At 37.8% G+C, this 12,732-nt stretch overlaps 1 protein-coding gene across 1 annotated transcript in view; it reads right to left on the bottom strand.

Annotated features, from left to right (window-relative positions):
• The window catches only part of DDX46 (DEAD-box helicase 46), a 54,148-nt gene extending 43,920 nt beyond the window's left edge, over positions 1 to 10,228 (bottom strand). Inside the window, exons 1-5 of the mRNA XM_060093376.1 lie at positions 10,043 to 10,228; positions 7,615 to 7,803; positions 6,170 to 6,313; positions 2,945 to 3,041; positions 464 to 629 (exon numbers count right to left, since the gene is read on the bottom strand). Of these exons, the coding sequence (XP_059949359.1) occupies positions 464 to 629; positions 2,945 to 3,041; positions 6,170 to 6,313; positions 7,615 to 7,803; positions 10,043 to 10,059 (613 nt within the window). The 5' untranslated portion in view covers positions 10,060 to 10,228. The remainder of the gene's footprint in view (positions 1 to 463; positions 630 to 2,944; positions 3,042 to 6,169; positions 6,314 to 7,614; positions 7,804 to 10,042) is intronic.
• Between the last annotated feature and the right edge of the window lie 2,504 nt (positions 10,229 to 12,732).

Below are 12,732 nucleotides of genomic sequence, written 5' to 3'. Positions count from 1 at the left end.
ATGCAGTATATATGTACCATGTAATACTATACAGCCTTAAAAAAGGAAATTCTGATACATGCTACAACATGGATGAAACTTGAAGACACTCTGCTAAGTGAAATAAGCCAGACACAAAAAGACAAATATTGTATGATTCCACTTATATGAAGTACCTAAAATAGGCAATTCACAGAATCAGAAAATGGATTAGAAGTTACCAGAAATGGGGGGGAGGGAGACAGGATGGAGAATTACTGTTGAATGAGGTATGGAGTTTTTGTTTAGTTCTGGAAATGGACAGTGGTGAAGGTTGCACAACACTGTGAATGTGCTTAATTGTCACTGAATTGTACACTTAAAAGTGGTTAAAATAGTAAATATTATGTATATTTTTCCACGATAAAAATGGCCTATTACTCATAATTCTAGAATATTCTACATGAATTGTTATATAGTCTATTAGTCTAACAAATCAATATACCATCATCATCTTCTAAACTCCATTTTTTCCCTTGTTTCATCTCTTCAATTTCCTTTTTCAGTTCCCCTATGTTTTCCATGGCCTTTTTACGTTGTTCTTCCCGCCATTTCTCTACCCTTTCTTTTCGCTTTCTCATTTCTTCTTCTAGCTTATTCTGGTCAAAGTTCTTGGGGGAAAAAAAGAGAAATAGAGAGGGAAATAAGGATCAACAATTTTACTCCAAGTGACATTCCAGATAACTTCTCCAAAGTATAAAAAAAGGAAAAATAGATGTACACAAAACTCCTGAAAATAGATGTACACAAAACTCCTAAATTTAGACCAGATTTAGATCACACATCTTTTAAATATATTCAGGAATAAACTAGCAAAATGAAGTCACAATAAAAAGCATCTTCAACTAAGAAAGCAGACAGACTTCAAACACCATAAATTAATCTCATTTTAGTTACAAGCAATATGCACACATGAATTCAATTTCTCCCTCTAAGTGGAAACTAAATGAACTAGTAAGCAAAGTTTGCTAGTTATTAGTTATTCTCAACTTTAAATCCTCCAAACTCCTCCAAGATTGCCTCCATGAAAAGCAATTTTCTATTACAAATTACTGAGTAAATGAAAGCTATTTATCAACTTGATTAAGAAGTTTTGATCTTTTAGCCTTTAGGTCTAGGTTTCCTAGGAACAGCCATTCTAAAGCCTGTATCAAGATTATTAATAATAGTCTTAAAAGGAGAGAGCAAATCATTTGCACAGTCATAATCAGGGACTTAAAGATTAAGCATTACAGAAATCAAAATTTTAGACACGCTACCTTACAGGTAGTTATGGAAATACACATGTATAAAAGTCAAAGAAAATATTAATAAATGATAATGATGATAGCATTTTGGGCACCTGGGATTACAGAGAATTATTTCTGACTTTCCAAGTATTTTATAATATGGTTATATTATGTTTGTATTTTTAAAATAAGTTTATTTCTTAAACAAACAAAAAGCTTTGCTCCTGAATTTATATTCTTTATAATAATTCCATACTCTCTGAAGATGAGCCCCAGAAAGCTTATGTGTTTTTCTCAAGATCACCCACTCATTCAAGACTAGTAGAAACTAGATCAGAAACCAGACTCCCAGACTTCTTGTGTTTTATCTTTTCTTAGATACACTGCTCAGAAAGCAGGTCCCTTAAAAAAAAAACACTAAACAAATAGAACTCAAAAAAAAAAGAAAAAAAAGTGAAGCCATAATATATTCTAAAACGGGCAAAAGATATGACTAGGCATTCTAAGAAAAGTGCATATAGTAAATAAATTTAAAATACCTTATTTAATTATTAGTTTACATTATGTTCATAGCATTTAAAAATATTTACTTATATTTAAAGATATGCAACTCAAAGTAACAAGAAACCAATTACACTGGCAAAAATTAAATTTTGAAATACCCATGTTAGCAAGAATGTGAAGAAACAGACATTTTCATATGTCTAAAATCATAAAACTTATACAACTTTTTTGGAGAGCAATTTGATACTATTTATCAAAATGTTAAATGTATACAGCCAGCCCTGTGTCTGTGAGTCCACACCCTCAGAACTCAACAAACTGTGGATCAAAAGTATTCAGGAAAAAAAATTCCAGAAAGTTCCAAAAATCAAAACTTAAATTTGCCCCATGCTGGCAACTGTTCACATAGCATTTACATTATGTTTACAACTATTCACACAGCATTTACGTCATATTAGGTATCATAAGTAATCTAGAGATGACAATGTATGTGGGGGGGATATGCGTAAGTTATACTACATCATTTCATATAAGGGGCTTGAACATCTGAAGATTTTGGTATCTGCAGGGGTCCTATAACCAATCCCCCTAGGATACTGAGGGAAAGCTATATATATATACCCGTTGACAAAGTCATTTATTTTACTGATACCAATTTACCCTATACTATATTCACAAAACACATGTGTACAAGGATTAATATACCATTGTTTATAACTACAGACTGGAGACAGCCTAAATATCCATCTACCTTTTTTCAACAAAACACTATGCAGGCATTACAAACAACAAGCTCTACCTCTGTACGCAGCTACAGAAAGATATCCAATATTTAACAAATGAAAACAGAAAGGCATTCTACTTCTTAAGTTAGATAGTTCGTATACTGCTATTTATTACTCTTAAGACCTTATATATTGATAAAATAATTCATAATTTAAAAGTGACAAAAAGCAAGGCACAGAATAGTGCATATAGTATGATCACATTTTGCACATAAAATTAGATAATTTGTATAGATATGCAACTTTTTTCTGAAAAATTTTCTCATGGGACAACTATTATTTTACCTGTTTATTTTACAAACCTATTATCATCTACTTAAAAATAAAACACACAGCATTAAAAAACAAGAATTTGTCACTACAGAAACAAATTTGATATTATACGATTACTTATGTTAGTAAACATACACCGGCATCCTTTTCTTTTTCATCCTCTTTGTCATCTTTGTCTTTTTTCTTCTCTTTAGAACTTTCCCCACTATCTGTTTTCTCTTTGGACCTAGACCTACCAAAAAAGAGAGAGAAAGAGAGGGACATCATCTATTTGTTTTTGGAAACATTAATTTTAGAATACCTAGACTTGTATTTTACTTTTTATGTAAGAAATAAACTTCCAAGAGTCAACTGAATTTTTATATACCATTAATAAACACTTTGGAAATAAAATGAAGAATTAATCCCATGACACTAACTGCAAATATTATTAGATATCTGGAAACTGACCAAAGGAAAACTGGACACAGCATATAAAACTAATTACAAAATTTAAATAACAAAGTTAAAACTTAACAAATGGAGAAATACACGAAGACATTAATAGTCTACAAGACAAATGATATATGTAATAATATTTAAAATCCCAATAGGCTTGCATTTTGACCCTACTTAGGGCATCTAATAATGAATAAAATCCCTTAATTGTAATGTAATCAAATTAGTTGACCTTTTCCCCTCCTTTATGATTTGTGCTTTTTAAAGCATCTTAGAAATTTTTCCAACTTTGATGAAGATACTCAAGAGGCAAAGAAGATATTCTCTAGGACAAACTCCTAAAAAGTTTATAGCTTTGCCATCTAATTTGGTTTTTAATCTGTTTGGAAATGCTTTTTGCACACAGAATGAGGTAGCCAGTCCTATTTTATTAAAGGATAGCAAATGTCCCTAACACCATTTATTTGGAAAAACTTTTTCCTACTATTTACAATGTCACCACTATCATTTATCAAATGACCTTATATGCGTGGATCTGATTCTGAGTTCTTTATATGGTTCCAGTGATCTACTTGTCTATCCTTACAATAAAGCAACATTCTTAATTTCTATAACTTTATGACAAGTCTTGATGAGTGCAAGCCCTCATAACTTGTTCTTCAAAAGTGTTTATGCCCTTTGCATTCCTAATTTTCTAATCAGTTTATCAAATACTTTTCTATTCATGTCTGCTAAGAACTTTTAAACATCAATGTATGTTGAAGTTAATAAGATGCTTTTCCTGAATCTATTTAGATAACCAAGACTTTTCTCCTTGAATCTTATTAATGTAAAGGATCATACTGATCGATTTTCCAATGTTAAACCAACCTTCCATTTCTGGAATAAATCCAACTAGTTTATGATTGTATTATCTTTTTTATATATTGTTAAAAGCAGCATGCTAATTCTCTATGTTTAGACTGAGTATAGCCTATAATCTTTTTTCACACTGCCCTTGTCAGGTTTTCCTCAATCATCTTATTAATTTTCTTCATTTTATGAATGTTTCTTCTTTCTTAAGTCTTTGTTCCTCAAAAGTATCATTACAGAGTAAAAAGACAAACCAGAGTAATATATCTGCCCCTCACATAAATGACAAAAAACAACTATCCAGAATATTTAAAAACAAAAACCCCCTATAAATCAATTTTTAACGACAGAAACAACCCAATAGGAAAATGAGCAAAACATTTAAACATGTACTTTAGAAAAGAGGAAATCTGAATGACCAAGAAACATATGAAAAAGTGTTCAACTTCATTAGTAATCAAGGAAATGCAAATTAAAAACACAATGATATTGCTATTATATGTCTAACAAATAAACAAAAATTAAAAGGACTGACAATACCTAATACTGGCAAGGGTATGGAGGGATACAATTCTCATATACTGCTGGAAGTATAATTAGTACAAACTCCTTGGAAAGCATTTTGGATTACTTAGTTAAAATGAAGCTATGTTTATGCTATGACCATGTAACTTCACTCCAATATATATACCCAAGGGAAACTCATACACATGTATACTAGGATATATATACAAAAATGTTCATAATAGCCCCAAAGTTAAAACAACCCAAACATCCATCTCAGTAGAATGGATAAATAAATAGTGGTATATTTATACCACAGAATAGTGTTCAGCAATAAAAATAAACTACTGTTGTGAGCAACACAGATAACTCTCAATGTTGAGCAAAAACGGAAAAGAAGACTCATTCATGTAAAGTTAAAAAACATATAAATCTATAGACTATTCTTTTTCCAGTTATACACACAGGTGGTAAAACTATAAGGAAACAATTAGGGCACAAATTACTAGCACAAAAGTCAGGAGTGATTTTATACAGAGAAGGAGGGAGCTGGGTTAGAGAAGGGACATGGAGGGCTTCCGGGGGTAGAGAAAATGTTCTATTTCTTGACTTTGGTGGCGGTTACATGGATCTTGCTTTATAATTATTTAATAAGCTGCATGTTTATATTTCACTCATTTCTCTGAATTTATATTTTAAAATTTAAAATAATCCCAGGGCTTCCCTGGTGGCACAGTGGTTGAGAGTCCGCCTGCTGATGCAGGGGACACGGGTTTGTGCCCCGGTCCAGGAAGATCCCACATGCCGCAGAGCGGCTGGGCCCGTGAGCCATGGCTGCTGAGCCTGCGTGTCCAGAGCCTGTGCTCCGCAACGGGAGAGGCCACAACAGTGAGAGGCCCGCGTACCGCAAAAAAAAAAAAAAAAAAAAAAAAATCCTAATGGGCATTATTACACTGACCTTGACAAAATAAAAGTAAAATTTATAAAGTAAAATAAATGACATGGCAAAAATCCTCATTAACTAATATGGAGAAAACAGAGAAAACAGAACAAATCCATACATCCCATGACACCACTTGAGAAACAATAATGGCAAAGAACAAACCACTAACAAGAGAAACAAAAAGAGTAAATGTATTATGTCTAATAGACAAAAATAATATCTCAAAATTGAATGGTACTGACATCTTAAGGAAACAGGTACATTTAACTTACAAAAGCAAAGTTCACCCATTATGAATAGCAATTCAGCAATACACACCATGAGTAAAAAAGTTATTTGTCAATCAACATCGGAAATGCCAAGAAAATAATTTCAAAGGAAAAAACATAGTTCCCACAAAGATGTATATAAAATGCATTTCTGACCATTAATAGCAGATATTAAATAAAAGAACAATGCATCATGAGTGTTAAAACTAATAGAATCTAGCATTTTCTAAAAGCATTACAAGCTTTATAACCTATTGAAATAATTCAGCTAACAGCTCATGGCAGCAGCCAAATTCAGTATTTATAAAGATTTTTAAAAAAAACTGTAGGGAAGAGAGTCAGTTCCCAACCTACCTATTCTCAGCTTTCTTGCTTTTATTGCCAGGACTGGAGGATCGGGATCTCCGGCCCCGGCTTCTACTCCTTGAACGTCTCCTGTCTCGACTTCGAGATCTTCTTCGCTCTCGACTTCGATCTCTCTCTCTACTTCTGGAACGCCTGAAAGGGGACACTTCATTTATTCTATGACCAAGTGGAACGTCTACTTCAGACCATGGTTCTGGCTCATGTTGAATGAAGCTTCTTAATATTACCATTATTAAAGACAGATTTCAATTAACTATCAAATCAGCTAAACAGGGAACAAGTAAAGCCAGTCCTTATAAGTGGTCAATGAAATAAATGATACTAATTTCAAAGTGATGTTTGTTGAAAAACAGAGGAAATATCTAACAAGAGCTGTTTGAAATTTATGACCTATAGCAGAAAATCTAAATTTCAAAGACAGCCGAAACCTAAGTATACGGATGGGCAGAATGGGGCTGTGGAAAGATCACAGATATGAAAATGAGGAGGCAAGAATTTCTACCCTGGTACTACTAATTAGTGACATACATAGGGCAGATCAACTCTCTGGGTCTCAGTTTCCTCACCTGTAAAATATGGAGACTTCACCAAATAATCTCAAAATCCTTCTTGCTCTAAAATCTTGTGATTCTTTCACACCAAAAAGTCAAAGACCAAATCTGAAACGATCAATTTCACTTAACAAGTACTGGACTGAATTGTATGAAACTGTTCCTGGTACCACATAATATAAAATTGAATAAGTTAGCGTTATCCACATTGTTACGGGTGAGGATTTTCCCTAAGTACCAGGTGACACTTCTGCAATCTCTCCTTCCAATGGCTGAAAAAGATAAAGTCAAAGTTCTTTCTGTGATCAGTTCACAGCACCTGTATAACCTTGTCTTCTTTCCCATTTTAATGAGAAACTTTATTAGAAATCTTTTTTTGGTGTGGGGAAGATTATTTTTATTTAGAGACTGTTTTCTACCTCCAGAAAAGTTATGGCTGCTTGGGTGGTACCATGGAATATTTAATCAAGTTTAAAAAAATTAGGATGTTCTTTGGTTAAATCTAAAAAAGTTCTTTAAAATAGTTTCAAACAGAGTATGGAGAGATGGCTCTGCCCTGTTTCCTTCTCCTGTCAGCTCTAGCAGTTGCTCTGAACACAGGGGTCAGCTTTCTTGGGACAGGATTAGACTAGAACCCCCCTGATGGCATATTACCTTGGCTTTTACTTCACTGTTTGAAAATGACAGTGGAAAGGGGAAAAAAAACACTGTTTGAAAGTTTTTGTTCTAGGCAAATCACTTCTGTGCCTAACCAAACAAGCTGGGGTTAAAGCAGAGGGCCTGCAAAGGGGCCACTAAATTCTAGTCCAAAATTTTTGAAGAAGCCTGATTTAGCTGAGAAGGTCCAATTTATCAAGAGCCCTGTGGAGATTAATGTCTTACCTCAGACGCTTCCTGTCTCTTGACCGAGATCTTCTTTTATCCCTGCTACGAGACCTCTCTCTCCTTCTATCTCTATCCCTGCTTCTAGACCTTCTGTCATCTCCACGTTTACTTCTTTTGTCTGAGGGTGAGCGACTTCTAGATCGACTTCCAGAGCGTCCCCGTGATGCTGATCGCTTCCGATAGTGGCTAGATTATTAAGTTAAAGATTAAGCTTAGCAAACACAGCTTCTATTACATTTTATTTATTTTATTATTTTCTAAAAAAAATCTCAGCAGATAAATTAAACATTGAAAGGACTTCTTACACGTAAACTTTTTTAAAATTAGGGGGAAAGAATGAACTCTTCTGCTACAGCACACTGTCCTGAAAAAGAAGGAAGGACAGTAAGCCAAAGAGACCAAGTTCCTGCCTTTGGGCCTCAAGCAACTTGCATTCTGGTAAAGGAAGAGAGGACAGGCAAGTAAAGAAATAAGTATACAATATGTATTTGGTGGTACGGAGAAAAACAGATGAAAGTAAAGGAAAAAGAGAGACAATGGGAGGTAGGAAGTTTGCTCCTTTACACCAGGTGATTAGAGAAGGCCTCACTAATAAAGTGCCACTTCAGAGGTTTGAAGGAAGTAAAGGAAGGAACCATGGAGATATGTGAGGGAGAAACTTTCCAGGCAAAAGGCACAGTAAGCGCAAAGACCCTCAAGAGGAACCTTGATTGGTGTGTTTAAGGAACAGCAAGGAACCAGATGTGGTTGGAGTTGAATGAGTGAGAGAAAGTGTCATGAGATGAGGTCAGAGGTACAGCATGGTAACCAAATGTGGAGAGCCTTATAGGCCATTATAAGGACTTTCTCTTTTACTTTGAGAAAAGATGAGAAGCTATTGGAAGATTTTACGCAGAGGAGGGACACAACCTCCCTACTATTTTTAAAGCATTACTCTGGCTGCTGAGGGGAGAACAAACCAAAGAAAGGCAAGGACAGAAGCAGGGAAAACAGGTAGAATGCTACAGCAATCGTCCAAGTAAGAGACAGCGCTGGCCTGGATCAGAATGTCACGTGTAGAGTTGTTGAGAAGCGTCAAAATCTGGATAATTTAATGACTAATTAAATGTCAAGTGCAACAGCAAATCTAGTATACAAGCCAGGCAAGGCAGAGAAGTGGGGGAGAAGGCCGAAGAGATGGAAAGGACCTTCTTGGGAAGGGCCCTGAAGGCTGTGCTGAAGAGTCTCACTTCATCTTGGAAGCAGTAGGAATCAACAGACATGAAAGGAAGGAAATGACATAATCTTATGTTAATTTCAGAAGTGTCACTCTGGCTGCAGTGTGGAATCAACTGGGAGTGCAAGATCAGAGGAAGGTAATTTGAGGCAGGTGTAGCAGAATGAGTAATAAATGATTAGGGCCTGAATTAAGTCAGGGAGAGCAGGAATGGTGACAGGGTGCAGTATCTAACTGGATGTAGGCAGCAAGAGAGAAGAATCAGTCAAATAAATATCACTTCCAGGTTTCTGGTCTGGGTGGCCAGACGAACAGCAATGCTTTCACAGAAATTTAAAAGACCTTTATACGAATTTTCTGTAGTTATGGAAATACTCTTTATCCAGGTGATGGTTACACGGTTCATATATGAGCTAAATTTCACCAAGCTCTACCCTTAAGCGTGGACCATTTCCCTGAATGTTAATTATACCTCAGTAAACTACTATTACCTTACTTACTTATTATTTATATCCTAGATATAAATGATCTTTCAGTCACAGCTAAACATTAAGCAAATACGCACATTTAAGATAAAAATCTCAAGGTTCCAAACCAGGTAACAATCTGAAATGTTGAAGAGATATCAGAGTTCTAATAAGACCTCCCAGTTCTCAGTTTCAAAAGGATAAAAAACACATAACAAAGAAATTTTAAATCTATGTGCGAAATAAATGCCCATGCAACAAGCATTTATTGTAGTCCAAAACAAACCTAGTCACGTAGTATTGTAGGCGATGTAAAAAATGTTTGGCCACACGCTCCTTTCAATTAAGAAAATACCACACGCGCACAAAAAACTAAAGTAGAGAGCGACAGGGGCCAAAGAAATGTTGCAAACGCGAAGTGGTGAGAAATTCAACTGGGGTCGCTATTGACTAAGGCGATACGGGTAAGCTCCGCGGAAATGGCGGGATGTAGTTGACGTCCCGGAGGTGTGTTCCCACTCCAAGGGCTCGAACCGGCCGATGGTCGTGCAAGGGAACCCTGTGCCCGCCGCCGACCGAAGCACACCCACTGCCTCAGCCGAGGTCCCCCAGCCCCTCTAGTAGCCGCGGGCAGCGCTGGCCGCACGTGGGGTCGCACCGGGCCAGGCCCGGCCCCGCGGCCACCTCGATCCCCGCCTGAGGAAGGGACTCGCCCGCTCGCCCACCCAGCGCGCCGCCTCACCGTGACTCCCGGCCCATGCCGCAGGCCGCTGGAAAGCGGCGCCCTTCGGGACCACGCGCAGGAGAACCGGACAAAGCAGGAGGCCGCACAACCCTCAGCACGCCGGACGAGGAACAGCACTAAAAAGCTGCAGCAGCCACAACAGTAGCCACCATCCGAACGCAGCCAACGAAAACAGGACGTGCTGGCGCCAGCGGCAGGAGGAAGGAAAAAGCGGGCCGGAAGCGGCTATCGTTCCACAGCACCCCCTCTCGGCTGGAGGCCGCACAGTGCCGGCTGCTCCTAAAGAGGTTACCTTGGCCGGGTTTTCCCTGCACAGCCGCGGAAGCCCCCGCGCCTTGGTGCGGTAGAGGGTGGTGCCTCAGCCATCCAAGCCCTGGGAGGGTCTTTCCTACAGCGGGCACTGGAACGCCTTAAGCAACCCCGAGCTGCCCCAGGAAGTGTACTGACATCTAAGCGATGCTACAAACATCTCCATTCACTCTCATCATTTCTACACGCATTCATTTAAATATATTGTTACGTGTCAGGCATGTTCTACCTTCCAACGAGCTTTCAATCGCGTGGCAGATATAGGCATTAACAAAAACACAAGCAGATGTAATATAACAGAAAAGAGATTCTACCATAGGAAAGGGGTTCAGAAAAAGAGTTCCCTAAGGAAGTGACCTTTGAGGTATGATTTGAAGACTGAGTAGGAGTTAACTTGGTGAAGAGGACGAAGAGCTAAAAATACGTTACACAAGATTATGGTTCTAAACATTGCCTGCGCTTGGGAGCTTAAAAATAAATATACGGATGCGTGTGTTCCATTCTGATACTTTAATTTGATTGGTCTGGAGTGCTTCCAGTGTATTGGGAATTTTAAAGCTTCCCAGGTGATTCTCAAGTACAGTCCGGTCAAGGCGAAGAACGACTCGCCTAGTGGAACTTACGCTGCAATGTTGAGTTGTTTTAGCAGAAAGCTGTAAAGGCGTTGGGGACAGGCTCTCACTTACTTTACGTGCCTCTGTACTATTTTATGTTCTTACACATAAAGATGATAGAAAAGTTCCAGATTTTGACTGTGGCAGTCATTGCATGGATGTTTGTCAAGATTCACTGAACTGTACGCTTTATTTTTATTTTATTGTTATTTTTTTTGGCCGTGCCCCACAGCCTGCGGGATCTTAGCTCCCCAACCCGGGGCCCCTGCAGTGGAAGCGTGGAGTCTTAACCACTGGTCGGCCAGTGAGCTCCCTGAACTGTATGCTTTAAATTGGTGTGTTTTATTGTATGTAAATCTTACCTCGATAAATTTGAATTTTTAAAAAATGAAACCAACGAGTTTAAGACTCTAAGACTGGCTTCTGCTCTTCCTCTGTGATTTATTGCCCACCTGTGGCTGCAGGGCAGACCATGCCAAGAGTAAGGAAGGCCTGAGCCAATATGTGACAGAATGGACACCAATGCGGGTGAGGTTATGAGAGCCATTGTAAATTGCTTGTATGTGGGCTGAAGGTAAGGAGTGTGGAGACACTGACAAGTGGTCAGATTCTGGATGTATTCCACAGGCAGCTTTCCAAACACTAACTGATAAAATGGATGTGAACTGCAAGGGTAAGGGAGGAATACAAATGACTCCCAGGTTTTGAACAGAGCTACTCTGGATTGTGGTGAATTTGTGAAGATGAAAAAGGCCTGGGTGCAGCAGATTTGGTGGGAAAAGGAGAGAAAATCAGTGTTTCTGCCTACTAGATATCCAGAAGGAGATAATGGCTGAAAGGAAATATATGAGTCTGGAGTTCAAAGGAGAAATAGAGATTGGAGAGATAAGCGTCATAAGCACTTTATAGAATGTATAATACAGTTCTTCCTCAACTTAGGATGGGATTACATCCTGATAAACCCATCGTAAGTTTAAAATACTGCAAGCGGAAAATGCATTTTAATATATCTAACCTACCCATCATAACTTAGCCTAGCCTACCTTAAACGTGTCAGAACACACACATTACCCTGCAGTTGGGCAGAATCATCTAACACAAAGCCTATTTTATAATAAAATGTTGAATATCTCATGTAATTTATTGAATACTCTACTGAAAGTGAAAAGCAGAACGGTTTTAAGTGGATCATCATGGACTGGGATCTGCAGCTCTCTGCCACTGCCCAGCATCACTAGAGAGTATCATACTGCAGATGGCTAGCCCAGGAAGAGATCAAAATTCAAAGCACGGTTTCTAACGAATGTGTCACTTTGAAACCACCATAAAGTCAAAAAATTGTAAATCAAAGCACCCTAACTCAGGGACTTTCTGTATATGGTATTTGAAGCCAAGAAACTGGATGAGGCCATGCAAAAATTGATATAGCTGGAACAGATTTTTTAAATCACTTACTCAAATTTCTTGATTTTAAGGGAGAATACTGAGACATGGGAAACAAATTTAATCCCAGATCACTAATCTTCTTGGAATCTAAACTGGAACCAGAACCCAGGCATCTGATACCCAGGCCAGAGCTCTTTCCAAGATACTTCATTTCTAACTCCCTTTTTTTTTTTAACAGTTTTATTTTCTTTTTTAATATTAATTTATTTAGTGGCTGCCCCAGGTCTTTAGTTGCAGCATGCAGGATCTTCAGTTGCAATGCAGGATGTAGTTCCCTGACCAGGGATCAAACCCCGGCCCCCCACACTGAGAGTGCAG

Source organism: Mesoplodon densirostris, chromosome 3, assembly GCF_025265405.1.
Source record: "Mesoplodon densirostris isolate mMesDen1 chromosome 3, mMesDen1 primary haplotype, whole genome shotgun sequence".
In the NCBI taxonomy this organism is placed as follows: domain Eukaryota; kingdom Metazoa; phylum Chordata; class Mammalia; order Artiodactyla; family Ziphiidae; genus Mesoplodon; species Mesoplodon densirostris.
The sequence above is the reverse complement of the archived record's forward strand: the minus strand, read 5'-3'. Positions and strand labels throughout refer to the sequence as shown.